Source organism: Manis pentadactyla, chromosome 12 (assembly GCF_030020395.1).
Source record: "Manis pentadactyla isolate mManPen7 chromosome 12, mManPen7.hap1, whole genome shotgun sequence".
NCBI classification, from domain to species: Eukaryota; Metazoa; Chordata; class Mammalia; order Pholidota; family Manidae; genus Manis; species Manis pentadactyla.
In genome coordinates, this window is record NC_080030.1 from 110024062 (window position 1) to 110049571 (window position 25510).

Here is a 25510-nt window from a genome sequence, read left to right on the forward strand (position 1 = left end):
CCCGCCGCCCCCGCCCGGGGCGCGCGCCCCCGCCCCGCGGAGGTAAACAGGAAGCGGCGGCGGACAGCGCGGGCCCGCGGCGCGCGCGGCGGCGAACATGCGGAGCCGCCTCCTGTCGGCGCTGCTCGTCGCCGCCCTGCCGCAGGTGCGTCCCCGTCCGTACGCCTCCCCTGCCGAGCCGACCGCGGGTCTTAGTTCCTCGGGTCCAAAACAGGAAAGGAAGACGGGGGGAGCGGAGGGATGAAGTCCTCGGGGAACGCGGCAGGGGCAGGGCCGTCCTCCTCGGCAGGGGAACCCCTGTGCTCGCCGAGTGTCTCGTGGACGCGGTGGTCGCCTTCCTACCCGAGCTGCGCGAGCAGCCCCTGACCCTAGGGACGCGCGTCAGGGCGCGGGTTCCGGGCTCCCGGCTGCGGTCTCCGGCATCCGAGCTTCGACCTGCGGGTTCTGGGCTCCGGCCTCCGGGCTTCAGCCTGCGGGTTCTGGGCTCCGGGCTTCGGCCTGAGGGTTCTGGGCTCCGGGCTTTGGCCTGCGGGTTCTGGGCTCCGGGTTCCGGGCTTTGGCCTGCGGGTTCTGGGCTCCGGGCTTCAGCCTGTGGGTTCTGGGCTCCGGGCTTTGGCCTGCGGGTTCTGGGCTCCGGGTTCCGGGCTTTGGCCTGCGGGTTCTGGGCTCCGGGCTTTGGCCTGCGGGTTCTGGGCTCCGGCCTCTGGGCTTTGGCCTGCGGGTTCTGGGCTCCGGCCTCTGGGCTTCGGCCTGAGGGTTCTGGGCTCCGGGCTTCAGCCTGTGGCCGGAGTGAAGCAAGTGAGGGGTGAGTGGTAGTGAAAGGAAAGGAGCGACACACAGCAGCAATTCACCGGAGAATTCCGCTTTATTAGGGAAAGGTGCTGGGTTATATAGGAAGGGGCATGGGGTGATTGAGGTGTCACTTCTACGGGGCTGGTGGCTATTGGCTGGGTGCTGGGATTAGGGGGGCAAGGGGTGAATGGGCTTCAGGTGGCGCCGGCGGGAACCGAGGACCCAGAAGAGAAGCAGGAGGTTCGCCATCTTATGGGTGGGGGCCCTTCATTCCCCCCTTTCTCCTCTATGGGGTTGTGGACGTTGCTTTCTCTCTGACTGCTTCCTGCTGAACGGGGTGGGGGGGGTGGAGAAGGGAGTGAGGGCTTGAGGATTGGGGGGAAAGGGTTGATAGGACTCCCCACAGTAAGGACGAGTAGATGTGGACTTCTTCAGGTTGGAAATCAGTGAAGGTTCCCTGTAACCATAGGTCGAGGACTTGTTGATTCTAATGGTGCCAAGAGGATACGGGTGCCAGAAGCCAGGCGCCTGTGGCCTTGTTTCCAGGAACAGTTTCCAGCGGAGAGAGGGGTCCATCTCAGCGTGTGGTGAGGTCACGTGAGGGTGAGGGATCTTCTGTGGCTAAAAGCTGGTAGTTCCTGAGTAAAAGCTGGTTGAAAGTTTGATTAGAGATTTTACCGACTTGGGATTTGATGAACTTTACAAGGCAAGAAGAGACAGGCGAGGAGAATGATTATTATAGGGCCTGCAATGGGCCACAGCCAGGTGAGGAAGGGGTTTGTTGGTATTGAAGAGAATGGGTTGGAGGAGTAACACTGTGGGTACCGGGAGTTACCCATGTAGTGAATGGCGCAAGACCAGTAGGGACATCCCCGTAGGTGTCTGGCCATCGCCTGCAACAGGCTTGTTTTTGGTCATAGAGGAAGCAGAGGGAGGGAGAATAAAGGTAGCTGCTAGTGAACACTTCGGTGGAGGGAGGAAAGTGGAGGTATAAAGGCTCGGAGCAGCCTTTCAGAGGGCAGTCTGATGTGGCAATGAGGGCAGTAACTTTTGTTTGATGCTGTGTGTAAGTCTGTCTGACTTTGAATCGCCATACAAAGGAGGCTGGGGTGGGGGGGAAGACAATAGGAATGAGGAAAAAAAGCGAGAGAGAGCGAGGGAGCAGTAAAGGAGGAAAAAGTCATGATTCAGGTATGGATGGCAAAGGGGGTGAACGGGATTTTGGAGGAAAGAGGACAGTAAGGTCAGGAGTCTGGAGGGAGGGAGAGTCTGTAAACTTTTGTAGGTTAAGAGATCCTTTAGGTGACGTGGGGACAGAATGGTAAGGGGCGCCCCAAATGTCAGTTTGTGAGCTTCCTTCTGCAAGAGCTGTCCAGCGGCCAATGCCCGTAGGCAGGGGGCCCATCCCCGAACTGTGGGGTCTAATTGCTTGGAAAGATAAGCTACTGGGGCAAAGGATGGGCCATAATATTGGCCTAGGACTCCTAGAGCTTGACTGGACCTCTCATGAATGTATAATGAGAAGGGCTTCGACAAATCAGGAAGATGGAGAGCTGGGGCGTCCACAAGGGCTCCACGGAGCTTAATGAAGGAGTGTCGGGGTGAGGAGGATAATGGTTCTTCAGGGGGGCCCTTGCTGAGGTCGTCAGGGAGAAGTTAGGGATCCACGCTCTAAAATACCCAGCCAGGCCTAGAAAGGAAAGGATTTCTGTCTTGGTTTTGGGAACGGGCAGGTCAGAGAGGAGTCGTTTTCTGTAAAAAATCTTGGGAGGAGGGGTTCAGAGGGATAGAAAAAAAAAAAAAGCATCCTTGAGATCTAGGACTGAGAAGTGGGAGGCCGAGGCAGGGATCCGCGATAAAAGGGTGTATGGATTTGGAACTAAGGGATGGATAGGGACGATGGCCATGTTGACGAGGTGAAGGTCTTGGACAAGGCGGAAAGATCCATTTTTTTAACAGCTAATATGGGGGTATTAAATGGGGAGTGAGTGGGTCTGAGGTAATTTTTGTTTAAAAGATCTTGAATGATGGGTTGGAGGCCTATGAGGGCTGAAGTGGTTAGAGGGTATTGGGCCTGACAGATATACTGAGAGGGGTCACATAATTTGATAGAGGCAGGAGGACATAGAGCCACGGAGGGGCTTGTAATGTCCCAAACTTTGGGATTTACAGGGTGTATGAGGGCGGAACTGGAGCTTCATTGGGTAGAGGGGGGTCGTCGGCTATGAGGGCCATCAGAAAGGGGGTACTGGGGGCTGTGGGAGTAGATATAGTTATGGAAACATGGAGGAGAGAAAGGATGTCCCTCCTAGTAAGGGGATGGGACACTGGGGCATAACCAGGAAGGAGTGGGAGAAAGGTATGGGATTGTCTTGGATTGTGCATAAAAGGGGGGGGGTTTTAATGGGAAAATCTGTTTACCTCCTACCCCGACTATAGGAGTAATGGCAGGCGTGGTAGGGCCCCGGTATTACCGCAAGACTGAGAAGGTGGCTCCTGTATCTAGGAGGAAGGAGATGGGGTGACCGTCTACTATTAAAGTAACCCTGGGCTCCTGTTTGGTGATGGAAATGGTCGGGCGAGAAGCCCCCGGGCCCCGTCAATCTTCCTCTGCCAGCCCCACTACGGCGGGCTTAGGATGGGGGTTGTTCGTCCAGCCTCCCCTTTGGGTGGTTGGGCAATCAGACCTCCAGTGGCCCTTTTTGTGGCATCTGGGGCATGAGGTGGTAGGAGATCTGGGGGAGGGGCACGCCCTTGACCAATGTCCCTCTTTTCCGCACTTGAAACAAGCTCCTGGGGGGGGGGGGCTTGTTTATAGAAGGGCGGCCAGGTTGTGGTTTTATCAGCTGGGCCAACATTTGGAAATTGGCCTGATCAGCCTTTTGTTTACGGCGTTCTTTCTCCTCCTCCTGGTTATGGAAGACTTTAAAGGCCACTGTTAGGATGTCAGTCTGTGGGGTGGCGGGGCCCTGTTCTAACTTTTTGAGTTTAGCTTTAATGTCGGGGTAGCTTTGAGCCAGGAAGTGTGTCATAAGGACATGTCTCCCGTCAGGTGTTCCTGGGTCCAGGCTGGTAACTGTAATAGGGCTTGAGTGAGTCTGTCTAAGAACTCAGAGGGAGTTTCGTCCCTCCTTTGAATTATGTCTTGGAGCTTTTGAAAATTGACTACTTTACGAGCTGCCTTTTTCAGACCCGCTATTAAGCAGCAGGTGAAGATATCTCGAGAGCGGAGACCCACGGCGGTGGGGGACTGAAGGGTTCTGGCTCAGTCCGTGGGGGAGAAACAGGTGATGGGGGCAAAGACGGAGGAGGCTCCTGGGACTTAGTTAGAGGGGGGCTGAAGGGCTCAGGCTTGATCTGCAGGGGGGTGAGGTAGGGGAGGAGATGGTGGTGGAGGAAGGGGGAGGGGCTGTGGTAGGAGAGGAGGGGGAAGGGAGTGGGCGGGAGGCTTCTGCGGGGGAGACGGCTTGCAGGCTGGGAGAACCTGGGGGGAGGCGGGGGGGGGGTGCGAGGAGGAGGTGGAAAGCCTCGATATAGGGAATCTCCTTCCATTTTTTCAGGCGCTGGCGGTAGTTAAAGAGATCGCGAGTGATGTTAGGATCAAGAGCTCCCCCTGCGGGCCATTGGTTGTGATTGTCTAGGGGGCATGTCGGCCAATCTTGGGAGCAGTATTTACGGGGAAGTTTTGGTTTTATATCAGGCGTCAGGGAGAGGGTGGCTAGATGCTTGAGCAGGCATTCAGGAGGTGAGCTTCCAGGGAGGGATGAGGAGGCTCCCATGGCTAAAGGACAGAGAAGGAGACACACAGGGGAAGACGAACGGAGACCCTCGGACTGGGAGCAGACCGCACGGAGACAAAGGGCGTCCCCGATGGTCCTTGGGGGTCTGAGGAAACTCGTATATGAGTCGGTTTCTTAGGAAGTGTGGGTCGTCACCCCGACTTCTCTAAGAAGGCAGAGTGCCGGGGTCACGAGGAACCTAGTACTAGGAATTTTCAGTGGAAGGAATTTTCGGAGGAAGGAACGGAAGGAGGGGGGGAAGGGAGCGTTCTCATCCGCAAAGGAGTCCCCTTGTTTATGGCTGTCGGAGGAGGGGCCTGGGGGTCCGCCGCAGCCGTGAAGGCCTGAGGTGGGGAGAGCTCCCTCCTCGTCCCCGAGCGTCAGGGCCTTGCCGGACGATCATGGTCAATGGCGCTGCGATAGCTCGGGGAAGAGCGGCCCGCTCCGGGGGAAAACTTACCCAAAGGCCAAAGAGGAGTGGTGAGTGTGAGGAGCCAGCGCAGGGAAAAGAGGACGAGGGCAAGCTGCTGCTGGTGTCGGGGGGAAGACGGGGCCCAGTTGGGGTGTCCCGTCTCCCGGGTTTCGGCACCAATGAAAGGAAAGGAGTGACACACAGCAGCAATTCACTGGAGAATTCCGCTTTATTGGGGAAAGGTGCTGGGTTATATAGGAAGGGGCATGGGGTGATTGAGGTGTCACTTCTACGGGGCTGGTGGCTATTGGCTGGGTGCTGGGATTAGGGGGGGCGAGGGGTGATTGGGCTTCAGGTGGCGCTGGTGGGAACTGAGGACCCGGAAGAGAAGCAGGAAGTTCGCCATCTTATGGGTGGGGGCCCTTCAGGTAGTAGGCAATGTAAGGGCGGAGTGGGCATCGGATACTGCAGGGCCTCATAGGGGAGTGTGAATTTTACATTGAAATGGGAAGCCACCCCTTATGAGCAAGGAGTGACATGAATTGAGGTACGATTGACATGGAAAATGATGTACGTATTCAATGTATACAATGTGGTGAGTTTGGGGATAAGTATATATTCATAAAACCATCACCACCATCCAAGCCATGAACATATCCATCACCTCCCAAAGTTTCCTCCTGCCCCCTTCATTATTTTCACGTAGTAAGGACATTTAACATAAGAGCTACTATTCTCAGCAACTTTTAAGTGTACAGTATTGTTAGTTATAGGTGCTCTGCTGTGTAGTGGATCCCCAGAAAAATATTTCCCTTGCATAACTGAAATTAATACCCTTTGATCACCACCACCCCACCTCCCCCTCCCCCAGGTCCTGGAAACCACCATTCTACGCTCAGCCTCTGAGCTTGACTATTTTAGTTCCACATGTAAGTGAGATCATACAGTATTTGTCTTTCCAAGTGTGGCTTATTTCACTGAGCATAATGTCCTCCAGGTTCATCCATCATGTTGCAAGTGGCAGGATTTCCTTCTTAGGCTGAGTAATATTGTGTTGTCTGCATTTAACACATTTTATCTGTTCATCGATGGGTGGACATTGAGGTCATTTCCATATTTTGCCTGTTGTGCGTAAAGCTGCAGTGAGCACAGGAGTGCAGGTATCTCTGAGATGCTGATTTCAAATCATTTGGATAGGTACCCAGAAGTGAGATTGCTAGGTTGTATGGTATTTCTATTTTTAATTTTTTGAGGAACCTGCATACTGCTTTCCACAGTGGCTGCCCCAGTTTACATTCCCACCAACAGTGTAGGAAGGTTCCCATTTCTTCACATCCTCGCCAACATTTATCATTTCTTGTCTTTTGGATAGTGGCCATTCTAATTGGTGTGAGGTGGTATCTAATTGTGGTTTTTATTTGCATTTCCCTGATGAGTGATGCAGAGCATCTTTTCATTGGCCATTTGTATATTTTCTCTGGAGAAATGCCTATTCAGTTTCTTTGTACATGTTTTACTTGGTTATTTGGTTCTTTTGGGGTGTTTTTTTGGTCACTGAGTTTTTGGCCACTGAGTATGGGTCCTGATATATTTTGGATTTTAACTCTTTATCAGATAAAGTTTGCAAATATTTTCTCCCATTAGGTAGGTTGACCTTTCATTTTGTTGATTATTTCATTTGCTGTGCAGAAGATTTTAGTTTGATGTAGTCCCACTTGTTTATTTTTGCCACTTTTGTAAACAAAAAATCATTCTGCTGAATGGAGAATACAGAGGACAAAGCAGGAGGCAAGGAGAACCTTTGGGAGACTCTCATCATCTAAGTGAAAAATATTGGCAGCTTGGGTCACTGTGGTAACAGTGGGAATATTAAGACAGGAATAGAGTGGGTACATTTTAAAGATGTAACCAACAAAATTTACTGATGGGATTGGATGTATATATAATGTGAGAGAAGAGTCAGAAATGACCTTCATTTCCGAATATTCCAAGGTATTTGGAAAAATGAAATTGGCGTTTGCTCAGACAGGGACATTCACGAAGAAGTAGATCGGAAGGAAAGCTGTGACTTTACTCTTGGTTCCGTTAAGGTCGCTGTGCCTGTCATGGGGAGAGGTTGGCGTGGGAGGTTCGAGATATGTCAGAGGGCTTAACTGCGGGGCTCCGATGTTCAGAGGGTGAAACTAGCAGAGACCGAGAGGATCAATCAGTTACCAAGGAGTGAGCGCCCGACGTGTTGGAAGTGGGGCAAAGAGCAGGTCAAGGGGGAGGGATTGATGCGGACTGTCACTGCAGCTCACCACACTGTATCCTCCAGTCTTGGGGTGGTCTGGTTCTCTAGAACCTCTGAAATGAGTTTGAGGAGTCATTTCTAACATCACCTTTATCATCAAATGAAGTTCTGCTGCAGGGCACAGGGCGCTGGGCCCTCGGGCACAACACCTGAAGGCAGGCCTGGGGAGGTATCGCCGGTGCCCCCCCGCAAACAGTTCTGCCACTGGCCCTGTGAATGCCCTCTTGAGAAGCCCCGTTGCCCCCCTGGTGTGAGCTCCGTGAGGGACGGCTGTGGATGCTGTAGAATCTGTGCCAAGCAACCAGGGGACTTCTGCAATGAAGCTGACCTCTGCGACCCCCACAAAGGGCTGTACTGTGACTACTCAGCAGACAGGCCTCGGTTTGAGACCGGAGTGTGTGCACGTAAGTGACTCTGGACCGCTAGAACGGTTGAGTCTAGACAGGCTTTTTCTGCAATTGTTAATTTGGAATAACCAGCTGAGTTGGGCTAAATATGAGGTTGGTTTAGTTTTTATGCACCAGTGGGCTGGCCTCATCACACTGGGCAGGCACCATGTGAAATGAGCAGATGTTGACACGTTCAGACTATTTTTTTGCATTGAAGTGGTCCTGTAGCTCCTCAGGTAATTGCTTTTAATGATAAAAATATGAGAAATTATGTAAAGTCTGACTTCTTGAAGTACCCCAAAATGACAGCTTTTGTAAGTACTGTAAGAAGCAATCTGAATTCAGCCTTTTCTGTAACTAAAAAGTAATCTTGCTTAAAATATTAGGATGTATATCAAATATTCAGACATACTGCTTTAATTGTAGCTTCCGAACTAACCATCAAGGTTTTGTACTTTTTGCTGAAGCAGATTTGTTAAGGAAAAAAAAAAATATGGTAAGGGTGCCTAAGATCACAACTGGACCTTCAGCTTTATGGGGCTTAGCTCTGGAGACACCGTGACAATAGTTTAGGGTGCTAATTTATCTAGGATTAAAAATAAAATTTCTAGGGGAAGGGAAATACTTGTGTCAGCTGGGCATTTTAGTCACTCTATAGGGAAGTCCAGCTGGGAAGGCAAATTACTACCAGTTTGGTTGTGAGCAAGTCTGGATTAGGACTGAATGCACAGAGCTGTACAAGTCTGATAGCCTGATGACTTTATCAGCACTGTGTTACATTGGTTAAGAACGTAGGCTCACATTTGGGGCTGTAGCTACTGAGTGATCGAGTTGCTTAACTTCTCAGAACCTCAGTTACATCACATGTACTTGTTATTTTATAGAGTTGGTAGGAGGATCGAATGAAATAGTGACACAAAACCCAAAACACCAGCACAATATCTGTATGCAGTAGACTCTCAAAAATGTTAGCTACTTGTGGAAATTCCACAGGGAAAACACAACGTATTGGACTCTGGCATTCAGGACACTCCTTTTTCCAAGTCAGGGCAAGTTATTTCACCAACAGTTCACACTTAGTGAGCTTCCCCTGTGACCTGGGAACACGGCGGGGAGGTGTGTGTGGGATACCGGCCCCACCCTCACCGTCAGCTCATCATGTCAGACATCTTTCCATAGCTAACTTCACATGCAGTGTGATGGGTATTTCAGCAGGGCCCAGACTGAGGGTGTAGGTGGAGATCCTCTGTAACTGGGGTCACAAACTGGTCCCCCAGAGGCTAATCTAGCTCACAGCCCATTGCTCTAAATGACCTTCTATGGAACACACCCACTCGGTGCCATACAGCCTTTGGCTGCTTTCCAATAGCAAGACCGCAGTGGTCAGAACAGAGACCTGGTGGTCTGTAAAGGCTGAGATATTTACCTTTGGCCCTTTATAGAAAATGTGCTAATCTACGATGTGGAGCAATGGTTTTTAAACTTTCTGGTCTGAAGGCGACTTCTTTAGTCCTAGAAATTAATGAGGACCAAAAGAGCTTTTGTTTATCTCTGTTAGTATTGAATGGATTAGAAATTTTAAAATATTTACTAATTCATTAAAAAATAACAAACCCATGGCTAATCAATAGGAATAATGTTATGAAAAAAATTTATTTTCCAAAACAGAAAAATTTAGTAAGAGTGGAATTGTTTCATTACGTTTGCAAATCTCACTAATGCCTAGCTTAACTGAAGATTGCTAGATTTTCACATCTGCTTCTGTTTCAATCTATTGAAATATATGAAGGGAATCCAGACTCACACAGGTAATAACATTGGAAAAGGAAGGAATATTTTAACAGACTTTTCAGATAATTGTAAATAATCTTTTTTGACATTAAAACTTGATATTACATTAAAACTTGAACTGGTAGTTTCTTAAAAAGCAGCTCCATCATGGACTCTGAAACCACATCTGTGAGTTGTCAGATTCTGTGGCACCGAAACACACAGGTCTCCCCTCAGGAACAGGTCTTCCCCTCCTGCAGGTGTGCTGTCCCTGCGTGTCACTGCGAAGCTGTCCGTGCAGAACGAGGGTTTGTAGGTGTTTCAGATGTTGATACCCTCAATTACGCAGTATTTTTTCAAAGTCATATTAATCAATACCAGTGTCATCAGAAAAGTCTACCTACTGGGTAGCTGTAAAGATCTCAAAGGCGGATACAGGTTACCCAGGATTCTAATTTTTGCTTGCCAGCTTGAATTCCATCATTGGCAACAGACACTCTGTTGTTTCCCTTGAAATGCCAGGCCCTCTCCTGATGTTCAGGAGGTTGCCTGCCAGATACTCAGGTGTGAATGACCACGGTTTACCTGTGAGTCACCTCCTCAGGTGAAATTCCCAGTGAGGTGGCCAATTCGGCCTATACCTCAGACCCCAGCACAAGTGCTTTTCTTCAGGTGATGACTGCCCTTGGTACAGAACCTACCGAAATGTTGTATTTTAGTTCCTGTGTTGTCACATGGAATATTAGATAGGTATTTGATAGTTAAGATTTAATACAATTAGTCATTTTTACTGTCATCAGGGACATTCTTAAGTAAAACAGCTTCTTTTAAGTCCATGTGCATGGCAAGGAAAAATACAGTGACTGACCTGTACAGTTTGACTGACGCCAAGGTGCCAGCAGCAGTCTCAGCCACCAATGCTTTGTGCCATCAGTGCAAAACCAACACGGTGGGAAAGTCAGCCATGGCTTAGATTTCTGAAAAAGAGCTTTGACCTTGATGCTCTGAAAGGGCCTCAGGTACTGGCAAGGGGCCACACTTTGAGAACTGCTGACCTGGGTCAAGAATACATCTCAGAGGAAGTGAGTTTCCTCCAATTATCTTAACAAAAAAATCAGGTGCTGTGCAGTACAGTCATTAAAGAGTACAAGTTCTTCAGCCATTCATCTATTCAACTTCCAAAGAATATGTCCTGGCTTATTGTTGGACATGTGGGGAAACCTGGGTCTCCCCACCCACCAGGCATCTCTCAGATTTAGTCGTTTTCTCACCGGTATATTAATAGTGATTTTACTTATTTTATTTTTTAATTAAGGTATCATTGATGTACAATCTAATGAAGGTTTCACATGAGCAACATTGTGGTTACTACATTCACCCAGATTATCAAGTTCCCCCCACACCCCATTACAGTCACTGTCCACCAGTGTAGTAAGATGCTATAGAGTCACTACTTGTCTTCTCCTCGCTGTACCGCCTTCCCTGTGACCCCCTTAAATTGTATGTGCTGATCATAATGCCCTTTAATCCCTTCCCCCTCCCTTTTGGTAACCTCTAGTTCCTTCTTGGATTCTGAGTCTGCTGCTGATTTGTTCCTGAGCATACTACCCTTTAGCTCCATCCATGTTGTTGCAAATGGTAGGATTTGTTTTCTCCTTATGGCTAAATAATATTTCATTGTGTATACATACCACATCTTCTTTATCCATTCATTACTCATAGTGATTTTAAATCAACTTTACTCCAGAACAGGGCCCGTACTTGATCCGAATTCTGAAAGTGACCATTTGGGAGATGTGTCATTCTCAATCTTTTACATGTACTGTGAAGGACCTTCCAAGTGGGGCCTAAGAAATTGGGAATTATACTTCATAAATAGGATAGCTGTTGCCTCTGTGGTTTATAACGGGCAGTCTCAGACTACCAGTTCTGGCTTCTTTGGCATCTCTTTTCAGACCTCGTAGCTGTGGGATGTGAGTTCAACAGGGTGCATTACCGGAACGGCCAAGAGTTTCAGCCCAGTCCCCTGTTTAGCTGCCTCTGTGTGAGTGGGGCCATTGGATGCACACCTCTGTTCATACCGAAGCTGCCTGACAGTCCCTGCTCTGGGGTGAGAGGTGGAAAGAAGTCTGATCGATTGAACTGTGGCCTGAGACCGTTCCAACGGCAGCTTTCAACAAGCTACAAAACAATGCCAGGTGCTCCTGAGTACAGCTGTTTTTCATGCGTGATTTCTTGTGGTTTCTTTCCCATTCCTTTTACATGCAACATGCACTCAGCAGATACTTCTGATCAGTGGTCAGTGTGAGGTTGTCATCTTACTCAGTCCGTGCCGCAGGAGGTATATTCTAAGCATCTGAAAGGTAAACTGTAATGTTTTAGATCTTTCTAGTAAAATATCCCAGTTTTTAAAATTAAAAGCTCTACTAGGTCAGAAAAACTCTTTTCAAATCTTACTACAAATGCACCAAATATTCACATGTAGCCTGGATACTCTTATTTGTACTGTTACATTATGGGCAAGAAGTGTGAACCACTCCGTTCCCAAACTTTTAAAAGGCAGCTTTTCTACATGATAAAAGCAGAAATGAAAGGCAACTGATTAAAAATATTTGAGGAAATGGTTTGAATTTGCTCAAAAAATAGCACACTGGTGATATAAAAGTATCCTTTCATTCACCCTGAAAATAAAGCTGTGCAATTACCACCTCTCTTTCTCTAAATAACACACACACAGGCCTTGTAAAATGGGCTTACAGAGGTGCGAATGTAGTCAGGAACCTGTCGTGAGACGCTTTGTCACTCATCTTGAGCACCTGGCGATTCAGTCAGTGTGTTCATAGGCCTTGTACTCTGGTGTCTCTAAGCCAGCATCTGACTTAAGTGCCAGGGCATTCTAGGGACAGAATTTAAAAAAACACCAGTAAATAATGCACACTTGAGGAAGGACTTGATATTGATGCCTGGTTATTTTTCACATTTCTGTTTTCACCCAAAATCAAGAATGCCTTTTTTTGAAATTTAGGTCTTAGTGAATGAAAGGTGCCATGGAAATATGGAAGGAGTATTTATTGTGCTAAAAACTCTCAAGTTCACTTACGTGGAAATGTAATAAAAGGAACTATAATCAGAGAAATGAGTTTTAGATATGTAAAAACTGCAGTGGACCTGTGGGGCTCCGCGGGAGTGCTCAGAGCCCAGGCATGAGCCTCCCCAGGCAGTGGGCTCCCCCGGAGAGCCCTGGGGCCGAGTTCAAGTTGGTCTTCCTGGTGTAGCTACTGCTGTGGTTTCGCTGGGAACCTGGCCACAGGAGGTGTCAGATGGTCATTCCTGGTGGTTAGGACTTCACTATACCAAAAACCAGAATCTCTCAAAGTGCTCTCTGTAAATGAGATATTAGGTCTAGATGTTTCAAAGAAAGTATACGTCCAGCCTAATGTTTATCCTCCGCTTAACTATGAAACTGTATTTATGAGCCCAAAGAGGAGTTTGGCTTTTAAAATTAAGCACAGTGACAAACACTTCAGGTACACTTGTAGTAATTTGTATGTTTAGTTAACTGCAGACAGTCTGCAGTCGGAGTCCGGCTTCTGCTCGGTTGGCGTGATGCATGCAGTGACATCACACCCTGTATGCTTTCTCACTGCTCACCAAACACTGAACTTCTACTTTAAAAATCTCTTCTCATTTTCTTTCTTTTTAATGAATGTTAAACAAATTCCTGAGCTGCAGCTCTTGGCTTAACTTTAAGTAGGGTTATTGGTAATATGATAATCTAACATACCTTTATTTATTGCAGATGTGTGCAAGGCTTTTAATGTGCTTCCTGCGTTGAGGTCTTTAAACTGTTGCCTGCCTTCCAGGTATCTTCACATTTCCGCTTCCTCTCCCTCCGTTGTCTGTGCAAATGCAAGGTTCTGCCTTAATAACACTGAGAGCGGTAGCCATTGTACACAAAGACAGCGTGTACTTCAAAGGGACTGATATTTCCTATCAAGGCATTTGGGGGCTCTTTTAGAGTTTAAAAAATTGACTTTTAGGAGTAATGTAGCCACACTTTTGCTCTGTTCAACCGCAGACACAAATCACCAACCTTATTCCCAAAGCATCCATTTTAGGATGCATATTAACCTTAAGGAAATGCCAAGACAGTAAACCAATATGCAGTTTGCTTAAAATGAACTAAGGGGTAGATTTATTTATGAGAACAAGGAGCTCCCAGTGGGTTGACAAGGGGGTGGCAGATCATACCCTCCTTTATAGTCTCAGTGTTCACCACCTTCCCTTTGTTTCTCCTAAGCCCAGGCAGCAGAGGTGCCTCCATTTATCTACCCACCTACCAGAGATCCATTCATCTCATCTATTCATGCCCCAGTCTTTTTTTTTAAGTGACTTGAGATAGCTAAGCCAATGGGGATAATAACCACAGACCTGATACCATAGGGAATATAAATTAAGCTGAATGAAGAGAACAGGTTACATATTTGTCATGACTTAGTGTATGATCATTTAGACAATTTCAGTGTAATGTAGAGTTTTCCAAAAAAATAGATTGGTTGGTGGTCGGGGTGTGTGGTGTGGGCAGGAATAACTGATTTAATAGTCTAATTCTCAAATACAACCTTTGTATTTTAGATTTTAATGTCATGAAATTTAACATTTAGACCACAATGTTCTGATTAAGATCTTGAATTCCCTAAACCTACTTGTGTCTATTTCATTGACTGTTGGAAATAGTATCAAGCGTGAGGTAAGAGCCAGAGAAAAGGCAAGTACCCAGTACCTACACTTAAGTTTAGTACTCAGAGGACAGGCTAAGCAGAAAGAAGCAAATGGGCACATTTACTGGTTCAAAGAAACTATTTTATTCCTCCCAAGAAATAGGACTGTCACACTTGACTGAAAGGCAATTCAGGGATTGGGAAAAGGACAGAATTTTGAATTAGACCATAGGCTTATTTTATTCTGAATTACATTATCTAAAAATAAGGGTTCAGATACATTAACAAATAACTTAAAAATCATGATTAAAAATTTTCTGTCTACACGAGTACATATATATAAGTCTACACATGTCCTTTCCCTCCTTTACTTTAGCTTATAGGAATCTCCCACTTATTTGGAAAAGAGAATGTCTTGTGCAAGCAACAAAGTGGACACCTTGCTCCAGGACCTGTGGGATGGGAATATCTAACAGGGTGACCAACGAGAACAGCAACTGTGAAATGAGAAATGAGAAAAGACTGTGTTATATTCAGCCTTGTGACACTAAGATATCAAAAATAGTAAAGGTGAAGTATAATTAGATTTAACTTCATTGTAATTCAGTATTAAGAGATTCCTGAAAAAATGCATGTGAATGTGTTTTAGAGGAATGGACAGTGGTTCTTATAAAATCACATTGTAACTCACAAGGTCAAAATACCTCAGAGAAAGCAGATATTTACTTTGTTAACTGCACTTTGTGGGGAAAATTTTACCAAGCAGAGAGGCAATGTTAACCTGTTCATTCTAGATACCCTAACAGCTTACTTGTGTGGGTCCTGAAAAGCCTGATGTGCTGTGGTACCCTACTACCTACGGTGCTAAGAGCAGGTCCTTTTCAGATCTAACATCTTTTTTCTGTGTTCACTTTATGTAGTAGAGTCAAAGCAATGGATAAGAATTTGGTTATTACATAATTATAACACACATTATATTCAAGAGTTCTGACTTTAGTTATTTATCACCAACTTGTAGGTAGAACCACACCATTTCAAAATGCTTTGTGCTTAGTCAGTAAACTTGCCAAAGGATTGTGATAGAATAACATTGCTGCGTATAACCAGGGCTGGTCCTACTTCCAGAATGAGGCAAGATGACTGCCTCAAGAGTGAGTTTAGAAACACTACAAAACCATTCTCATGCCCGTTATTACGTGTCATATTAGGACAATACAATTTTAAAGGGATTAAGGTATTCATCCATTTATTCATTCACTCAAAACTGAGCTGTTAGGGAATTTGCTAGGACATGGCCCTTGATATTAAACAGAACAAATTTTCGTTTATTGTAGAACTAACCGAAAGGCAGCTAGCAAAAATCATAGAGTAGTCTTCTAATATTGTGGAACAAGAACAGGGAGGACAGATCTCTGGTGAGAGGATTTTAAAGGTAGGAAAGAGGGTGCTGAAGTCACTAAGCAGCTACGATTAATGCCCTGAAAATGATTTTACCTGTGTTTGTGTTATAAAATGTTCTATATAAGATCACTTTCCTAAACTATTATAATCAAACTTTAAAAATAACTTATGTATCTTTTCAGATCCCCAAAGGAAAAACGTGCCAACCCACTTTCCAGCTCTTGAAGGCTGAAAAATTTGTCTTTTCAGGATGCTCAAGCACTCAGAGTTACAAACCCACTTTCTGTGGGATATGCTTGGATAAGAGATGCTGTGTCCCTAATAAGTCTAAAATGGTAACTGTTCAATTTGAATGCCCAAATGAAGGGTCATTTAACTGGAACATGCTGTGGATTACATCTTGTGTATGTCAGAGAAACTGCAGAGATCCAGGAGATATATTTTCTGAGCTTAAAATCCTATGAAACTACGCATATGTGGGAAAAGTTGTTTGGCAACCATGTCATTATATAAAAAAATTTAGAATGGTTTTAAAAGGTGATAAATCTACTTTATTGGTTTAAAACAGTAAGAATGCCTACCTATTTTCAGATGACTGTATTAAAGGCATTAGAAGCTTTTAGAAAGTTCTAAAAATGTATGTAAAATTTGAAAACCTTAAAATTGAATGTTTTATTTTAAAATGTATCTTATACCTGTATAATGCAGATACTTGATTCTATGTATTCCATATACATAATGGAAAAATCATACAATTTACAAGGAAACATTTTATTCTGTAAAATAATCTGGAAGGAATACTTTGTTGAAGATATGTGAAAAGCTTACATTTTTAAAACTTTATCTCTACTTTGACATGTAGCCTAGGCTCTTGTCAGATAATCATTATATGGTGACCAAGACTCTGTTTTAAACCTTAAATAGTAATAAGATTAAACAATAAATATATTTATAATTTCCATTTCTCTATCCTAAATACCGATTTAGAAGGTATCTTTTGGAAGGAGAAAAGATAACTCTTTGGGCCACTGTTGATAACTGTAATCTAAAAGTTTTGATACCAGTACTGTAAAAAATTATCTTTCCAAGATAAAGACCAAGAGCAGTATACTTACTTTTAAAAGAAACTTAAAAAACATAACAATGAAGAAAGCATACAACAGATTGTTTTGGCTTGAAAATAAACTGTTCCTAAAAATTACTTCCTTAAATGATAAACCCACCTATGGATTTGAAATACAAATTGTGATTAAGGATAAATTAATGTTAAAGAAATAAAATGAAATTATAGTAACTGAAACACTTTGACTAGACTGTAGATTTACTGCAAAGTTGAAAGAAAGTATTATGCTTACTAATGTTGTTTGCTTGTGTAAATGGTGACTAGCAAACAATAAGTAGCATTATTTAAAAATATGGACATCATTAAAAAAATCAACTGGTTTGATTTAAAAGAAAGCATTATATTGGAAAAGTAATTTAATACAAATACATGTTAAATGTAAATTTTTTTATTCTGGGTGCAAACAAGCTGTTAACCAAAAAGAAAGTCTCAATAGTTGTCATAAAACCTGTCCTGGACGTTCCTGGATACACAGACAAGTATTTATATTGTGTTCTACAACCTGTACATACTTTTGAAGAATCAGAATTCTTGACTCATACATAGAGTATGAAAACATAAATTATCAATAAACATAAATATACATCTGTATAAGATTTTTATTGAAGACAACGATTGTCACTATAAAATATGCCTAAATACAAGATGATAAATAAAGCAAAATGTTGAAGAACTCTATTCTCTCAATTTTAGAAAAGGGGAACTTCCTGAAGATAAATGTCTGAAGAAGATACTAGGACTTCACTCATTTCACACACTGGCAACATAAGAAAATTATGATTACATGGAAACCATTCTTTTAGATAAAAATACTTCCTAATACAAAAAACACAAACTGGGCTTTCTGAATCACAAGAAAGGTAAGGTGACCAAAAAACAATATGAAATTAAGAAAAAGTAAAAACTATTTCTGGATTTCTGTTGTCACATAGCTATGGTCAGTCTAGGTAAATCTTCTATAGGCATGCCTTTTGTGTCATCCAGTTGGTTATATTCCTGTATGAGTGTTGATAAAGAGGACACAGCTTCTGTGAAACAGCTTTCCTCCATCCCTTCCACTTGTAGATAGTGATGAAGATGAGCCTATAAATAAAAAACTGGATAATGTTGACCATTTTCAAGAAATGTAATATATACTACTATCCTATAATGTAAATATTCTTTATTAAAATGATAGTTCACTCAACTTTACAAGAGAAATGAGGACTCAAATCATACAAATTTATGAGATTTCTCACTGAGATAGTCTGAGTAGTCCTATCCTCTTCAGTGATAATCAGTACAATGAACATGGCAGGCAGGGTTGTAACTGTGTGATTAGCATGCACACATGTAGTCGGGAAGGTATACTGATAATTACCTTTTTCTTGTAGAGCCTCATGAATCGCGCTCTCAGTTCTGTGAAGGCAGTCCTCACGCAAGTGTTATTTGCTAAGGCTAACAGTGAGTGGGAGTGGCCCACGGGCGGCACTGGACACAGGCTGGTCTTCCAGCCGTCTGGGTTCCAGGAGACAAATGGCAGAGAAGGTTTTAATCTGAGATTAAAAAACTCAAAGGTAAGAATTAAGGTACTAAAAACACTTGCCATTTTGGGGCAGACCACATTAGTGAAAGTAGGATGTTACTGGCTGTACTATTCTAATTGCTTAGTTTATGATGTAAGTTATTTTTATTGTCGGCAGTATCGTGGTACAGTCTGAGCTCTGAGGAGGAGGACAGTACATTGGCTGTGACTGGGGATACAAAAAGCTAGGAACAGATTCCGTAACATTAGAAATCGGGATGAAAGAAAGTGAAAGCGTAATTCTCCTTACTTTGTAATTCAATAGAGCAGTTTTTCTAAAAATAGACCATCAATAAACAGTAAAACAAACTTAGACGCAGTGCAGGGGTAGCACTGGTGGTAATAACAGTAACAGCAGTTACATTTTCTGAACTTTCAGAAAATAAAACGTTCAATACTCATAAATAACTACTATTATTCTTATTTTCCATTTGAGAAAATAAGGCTCAGAGGCTAAGTAGCTTGCCTGTCACACTTTTAAGTGGCATTACCTGAATGTAGAGAGGGGCTGTCCTGACTACTGTGCTACACTACTACACGCAGTACACAACACATCTTGAAAAACATAAAATCAAACCTTTCGATATTTCTGCGAAGATCTGAGATCTGTACATTTCCTCTAACCATGAGGGCACAGGCGAGGTAAAGACTGCGTTTGGGGTCAGCCCGCATTAGCTGGTGATCTTTACTAAAGGCATCTGAAAACATCTGATCCAACCTAGAAACACGAGTCACTGTTTATACAAAATGTTACTTTTCTATTTGTAACTATAAAATGAAAAGATAGTCATCTATCAGTAAGTTTATATATCTATATAAACTCGACACACAAATACTAAGTTCTAAATCTCAGCTATCATTTATCCAAGCAACCTTGATGACAAATATGAGAAGGGAGGAAATCATACAATATCTTCTGTTTTTAATGGAATAAGAAGCTCTGCAATATATTGGTGATTTCTGGAAGCTACAAAAGTGCCATTCGTGAGCTCTGGGTAGTACAGATTTCTGAAATTGTCATTACTTTGATCAGTACAGTTATCTACCTCTGAACTGTCAAAACTAATTAAAAGCCTACATTAAGATTACTTTGTAGAATTTATCGTAAATTAGTTAAGAATAATTAAGAGGTCAATTATTCTTAATTAAAAGGGCAATGTTTGGCTCGCCTATGAAATCTGAAACTCTGTAGGTGTTCCTGGAAAAGGGAGATTTTTAAGTGAATAGTCAATGCTTCTGTAACGTCTTTCTATGCTGACAGACAGTAACTGCATTAGATGGGGTGAGCATTTAACAATGTGGGTAACACCAAAAAAAGAGGCAAGGATTAAAGAGAAACGGAGGCCATCTGTTTTTGTCTTTTTACAGAAAGATTTAAATGTCATGGCCTCATTTTCTCCACGTTTAAAGAAGAAAAAGGAAGAGAACATCTGTGCACATAAAATGCTTAGTTAGGTTTTCCAAGAGTTCAGCAGGAAACGGGGTATCACCGTGATAGCCCCTCAGAGCAGCACTGTCATCTCACCAAAACTGTAATTACAGAAGAGACCTTTAATCTAGGTTTTACTTTACCATTACATACTTTGCTCTTTTGGAATCTGACTGGAGCTTGTTCCCCAGCCAACTGTGAGTGGCAGTGTGACCTTTCCAAGCTCAGTGTCACTGTATATGTGAAGAATATCTTTCAACTACATTTGTAAAGTAAATCAATATATGTTTTATGCTTTAAAATGACAGATGGTTACAAAACAAAATTTTCTGGAAATGACATATAAAGTGCCATACAGAGTAACCCCTGAAAGCTTTCTAGTGCAGGACTGTGACAATAGCTTTAAAAGATACTCTAACTTAACACCCAAAAAGTGTGTGACATGGGTACTCTGACTCATTTTTACAGATGAGTTAAACCAAATGAGAAGTTTGTCACCTGCCCACGGTCTTGTAGCTATGAAGTAATATAACTAGGATTCAGACTTAAAGTTGTCAGACTTAAAAGCCTGTGAATCTTTTTCAATAAAACTCATACCTTCATTTCTTAAGCTTAAAAATTTAGTTATTAGACATTTCAAATAGTTTAACATTAACATTTTTAAACAATGACTTCTAAATAAAGCAGCATTTGTATAATGGAAAAAAGGCTGTTATCAATTGTATTTTGTTTCTCATGAAGAAAATAACTAGAATTATTATGAACTTTTCTCTCAAAGATTTTTTTAAAAAATATTTCAAGTTCTCAAGTAACTGGAATGAAGTTACTATGCCTTACCTTCGAGGAGGAATGTTCACATCTGCCAGTGTATACAGAGGTGTTAGGCTTGACACCAGATAATGCAGTTGAGGGAAAGGAACTAAATTCATGCTGATTTCATTAAGGTCCATATTAAGAGACCCCTCAAACCTGGCAGAGCTAAAAAATTTAAAGCATGAGAACAAAATTTAATTTTAAACTATACACTTTGTAACTTTATTTAGAAGGCATTCTAAAATCCTTTCATACACTGTTCTTCAGTAGAGAATATATGCTTTTTTCTATATTAGCGAAATTTACAATCATGAACATGTATCATGTGTAAAGATAATTAAAATATAACACAACATCTATATAGCAATTCTTATTTCTGGATAACCCGAAGTGTAACCAATACACTATTTCAGTTGCTCATTAAACATATAAAAATATCTTAAAACATACTTTAGATTGGGTTTAACATATGCAGTATGCAATATGCATCCGCAATTATAACATATGCAATAATTTAACATATGCAATAATTAAGTATTCTATAAACTTTACCAAATTCCTCAAGGGTCTGTTTACTATGCTCTATAATTTGGAATATAATAATGCCAAAGCAATCTTTTAGATCAAAGTCCAGGAAATACTTTAGACCAACTAATGAGAATGTATAGATTAGCTGGTACTCACCAGCACATCTTTTATCATTAATGCCTATTAGTATTCCGTGGACTACACCTGGGGAAATGCTTGTATGGAGAGACCAAAATTAGAACTCTGGTCTGTCACTCCAAGATCTGAAAACACTAGACAAAATGAATTAAGAAGCTCCTAGCTTAGAATAAGCAGCAAATGGTATGGCAAAGCACCACCCACACCACAGTGGCTTCTGAACTGTGCTGAGCACACTGCCAGCAGGGTTACCTTGTCAGGCTGAGCAGCAGGTTTGCCACGATGTTGTTCATCGCATCGAATGGCTTCTGCCACTTTTTAAACGTCCCAGCGCTTGAAGTCACCAGACTGGCTGGCTTTATAGTTGTACCCAACTTCCCAGAATTCACCATAAGGTCAATTTTGCTAGTGATGTCAAATAAGGACTTTTAAGGGGAAAACATTGGGAGAAAAGTTATTAAGAAAAGTGGACACAGATGACATTCTACCAGGAAGAAAAGGAGAAAAACAATTCGAACTTATTTTTTCTCTTAGATGGGAAGGTTGAAAAGTGAAAAGGTATTTCATAGAGACACATAGCATTAACAAGACATAAATTACATACATAATTTACATAAATTTCAATTCCATTTCTTACTTGGTTGTCAATGGGCAACACACAGTGTGCGTGCTCGCTAAGTTCCTTCATGGCCAAGATGCTATTATAAGGCGACGTTATGACATCATCTTCACCTGAAGGATAAACTGAAGTCACGAATCTGTAAACTTCTGGGAATTCATCCTCAAGCACCTTTAAAAGAAATGTGCCGAGTCCAGATCCTGTTCCTAAGGATTAAGATTTCAGAAAGAAAACAGCATAAATGGTTCAGAATATGACATATTCCTGTGACTATGTATTAGCTAATCTAATATCAGATATGGAAATGAAGACGACAAAGGTAGTGAGGCTTAAAGTCCTGAATTCCATTTCTGGGTCTCACTGTGAGGCTGGGAGGGCTTTCTGTATTTTACTTTTTTTCACATTTAAGTTACATCTATGTGATGTCAAAAGAACTTACTGAAGAGTGAAGAATTCAAGTCAGAACTTAGCCTACACTTGATGTTAAGCAACTTAAAACCAAACTCTCTTGACATTTTGGTGTAGTGTATGTGTATATATATATATATATATATATATATATACACGACCTTAGTAATGAAGAACTATTAAGACATGAAGCAACTTAAGCCCTGAGTTAAAGTCATTTAAAATTAAGCGTGACCACCCTGAATGTACAAAATTTCAAATGGGAAACGGTTTCACTGTCTTTTTAAAAAGCAGAAACTCTGGGAGTCCCACTCAATAGCTTTCTGACACAGAGGTACGTTTACATAAACTCAGAAGTTTTTAAGAACTTAGAGAAACTGGAATCCTCTAACCTGGTGTTTTTCAAACTCTGGGTTGTGAAACTACTAGATTAGGACCAGTATTTTCTTTTCTTAAATCAAACAAAGGAAGCATCGCTGTGTCCAATGCAGCATGGGTAAGTAATGTTTCCTGAGTATTTTTCCCAGTTTGTGTGTTTGTAGATGTTGGGTTGTGATGTAAAATGTATTTTTTTGCTGTTCTCATTTTTTTAAAAGTTTATATAGATTCGTAAACACAGAGAACAGATGGTTGCCATAGGGGAGGGAGGTGGGGAGCAGGGGTGGGTAAAATAGGTGAAGGGGCTAAAGAGGTACAAACTCCCAATTATAAACAGATTAGTCACAGAGGTAAAAGTATAGCATAGGGAATAATACTGTAATACCATTATATGTTGACAAACAGTAACTACACTTATAGTGGTGAGCATTTAGGAAAGTACATAATTGCCAAATCACTATGCTGTACGCCAGAAACCATTCTAATGGTTTTTCAGTTGTATTCCAATAAAAAACTGGATGATGAAAAAAATGGGAAAAAGAAGTTTAAAATCCAGTGCTCTAACCCCTAGAGATTAATATTAAAAGGCTATGTTAAAAATACTAAGATGAAAGGGAGATTTTTTCCTTGTTTTTAACCTTTAGTGAAAACTTTCTATGCATTTAAAAAATGAGCCATTGTAGAAGAGTTTATTCCATTAAAAATAAACAAAATTTATATATATATATACATACTTATGGATATATAGCATAAATTTTAAAAAGGCAAACTAAGAAAAATCTTCAACATAGTTGATGGAAAGGTCTCACAAATCAACAAACAAAAAAAATATGAATAATGCAACAGAAAAATGGGGAAAGGATGTAAATATGTAACTCATAATCAAATGGCAAAAAGATGTGAGGATGCTCAACCTTCTAAGTAATGCAAACTAAATATAATTTTGACAGATTTACATGTCATAATACTCAATGTTGGTGACACTGTGGGAATCAACTCTTATAAATTATTGCTAATATGGATTGGTGCAGTAACGTAGGTTGACATTTAGTAATATCAATCAAAATTTAAAATACATATATTCTTTGGTCTCACTTTCCTTTCTAGCAATATTGCCTATAGCTAACATTGCATGAATGAACAGAGATTGGTGCAGTAGATTTTCACTGGGGATTATGTGTAATAACTATACATCATAAACAATTTAACACGTACCAATGAGGAACTGACTTAAACTATATATTCACACAATTGAATTCTATGAAATAGCTGAGATTGAAAGACATTCATGAAAGATATAAAGTGAAAAAGTTACAGAATAATATGAATTTCATGATTTCGTTTATATAAAAACATACACACACATTTTTAACAGGCATAGAAAATGTAGGACAGGATAGACATTGGCAAACTTGATTGCCTGTGAAGAGAACCTAGGGATTAGATGTGGGAAAGGAGACCTTTATATTTAACTTTCACTATTATTTAAATTATTTTTGCCATTTTCAGTGAATTATGAATAAAGCATAATCTGAGATTTTGAGTATATAGGGATTAAAAAAGGCACTACAATAAACTATAAATGAAGTTGGTTTGTTTTTTTGGAAAATGTATTCAAACTTGCAAATTATATTAGTATAAAGAAAATTTGTTTCTTAATTTAATGATTATGGTGGTCTTCTAAAGGCATGGCTATACAGAAATTATAACTGTAATTTAAAAATGCTATCATACTAATAATAGATTTGTATAAAAAATCAATTGCAAAAAAAAAAAAAAAATCAATTGCATATAACCTGCTTAATATAAAGTCAACATTAATCTCAATTTGGAGAAAAAGAGCATGGCAAATTTTTCTTTTACAATTGGCTGATCCTTTTTTGAAATTAGCAAATTATGATCTATTTCTGTATCATGGAACACTGGGGTTAAAATATTTCCCTTACAAGGTGCAGGCTTCCCTGGAAGGAATGCAATGCAGACCCTTTATTCGAGTTCAGGGCAATTAGTTTCCATGTAGGTAATGATTCAGGGGAGTGACTAAAAGGATGTCTTTTACTTATTTCTCTTGTCAGACACAAGAAAGGTTTCAAGTTGGTTAAAGAAACAGCACTGATATTCTTTTGCAAGCATACCTAATGAACATGCCAGAAATACTTAGTTCTAGTTAGGATACAGGACTGCATAAACAAATTCTTGGGAGAAAGTTAGCATTCCCAAAAAGCTCACATATTCTACAATGTAGCTGGAAATTTTGTAAAAGAAACTCAAGGTAGAAGAAAAAAAATTTTCAGATTCAGTTCTATTTAGTTTTAAAAGGGCTTAATTTTTAAAAATGGCAATAGTGAAACAATTTCATAAAAAGCAACAAAGCTGTTAGGTACATACACTCATAAACACACAAACTCTTAACAGTTCTACTTTACCGAGCATAGTTCTGAGACAAGACATTTGCAAAATGAATTTCTACTTTCGCTTTCACACAGTTATGGGCAAATGAGTGAACAACGTTACCTCCTCCCATGGAATGTATTATGAAAAAACACTGCAAACAATCACATTGCTCTGCTGACTTTCTGAGTTTCTCTAGAATCTGTTCTTGATAAAGACTGCCAAAAATTTTGTGACCCACAGCCCTGGAAAAAAGAATATAGATTAAAAATAAATCCTTGCATTTGTTATTTCAAAATTTTATTATTTCTGATCTAAATGGAAAGATTATAGAAAAACTTGAATTTAAGTATTTTTACTGTGTTAAGTAAATTCTATTCTTGCTTCATATCAATAAATTATATTATATCTCAAAGATACTAGGCAGAAATTTAACATATATACCTATTATCCTCAAATATTCTGCTGAGATAGCTCATTATCAATGGATATTTATGGTTTCCTCAATTTGTCTTATTTTTCTCTTATGGTATAATTACACAGAACAGTATTTCAGTTAGAT

General features: G+C 41.5%; 2 protein-coding genes across 10 annotated transcripts in view; one reads left to right on the plus strand and one right to left on the minus strand.

Moving 5' to 3' along the window:
• Nucleotides 1-18472, plus strand: CCN6 (cellular communication network factor 6). 5 transcript variants are annotated; one of them, XR_005028275.2, is made up of 7 exons: nt 1-145; nt 7383-7680; nt 11391-11633; nt 14533-14726; nt 15740-15892; nt 17374-17540; nt 18054-18472. XR_005028275.2 is itself a non-coding variant. In XM_057489496.1 (5 exons), exons 1-5 carry the CDS (start codon nt 98-100, stop codon nt 16019-16021), a joined length of 1065 nt encoding a protein of 354 aa, XP_057345479.1. In that variant the 5' UTR covers nt 1-97; the 3' UTR covers nt 16022-17353. The 5 variants fall into 5 exon arrangements, 3 of the variants coding, with proteins under 3 accessions (XP_057345479.1, XP_036758894.1, XP_036758892.1); XR_008992906.1 differs by lacking the exon at nt 14533-14726; XM_057489496.1 differs by lacking the exons at nt 17374-17540; nt 18054-18472 and having other exon boundaries at nt 15740-17353.
• The window catches only part of TUBE1 (tubulin epsilon 1), a 15841-nt gene continuing 7592 nt past the window's right edge, over nt 17262-25510 (minus strand). For 3 of the 5 annotated variants that reach the window (XM_036902993.2, XM_036902995.2, XM_036902992.2), the window contains 7 exons: nt 25072-25193; nt 21790-21977; nt 21405-21577; nt 20511-20651; nt 18822-18962; nt 18041-18215; nt 17262-17763 (listed from right to left, as the gene is read on the minus strand). In XM_036902993.2, coding sequence (XP_036758888.2) covers nt 17605-17763; nt 18041-18215; nt 18822-18962; nt 20511-20651; nt 21405-21577; nt 21790-21977; nt 25072-25193 — 1099 coding nt within the window. In that variant the 3' untranslated portion in view covers nt 17262-17604. Of the gene's footprint in view, nt 17764-18040; nt 18216-18821; nt 18963-20510; nt 20652-21404; nt 21578-21789; nt 21978-25071; nt 25194-25510 lie in introns of those variants that run through there. The other 2 variants (XM_036902994.2, XM_057489495.1) reach the window with 2 other exon arrangements.

Bases quoted from the DNA above. Each gene is read 5' to 3' on its own strand.
- CCN6 (XM_057489496.1), top strand. From the start codon at position 98: ATGCGGAGCCGCCTCCTGTCGGCGCTGCTCGTCGCCGCCCTGCCGCAG. The intron at 11,634-14,532 runs GTGCTCCTGAGT...CCTTTACTTTAG, and splicing joins AAGCTACAAAACAATGCCAG to CTTATAGGAATCTCCCACTT. The intron at 14,727-15,739 runs GTGAAGTATAAT...GTATCTTTTCAG, and splicing joins AGATATCAAAAATAGTAAAG to ATCCCCAAAGGAAAAACGTG.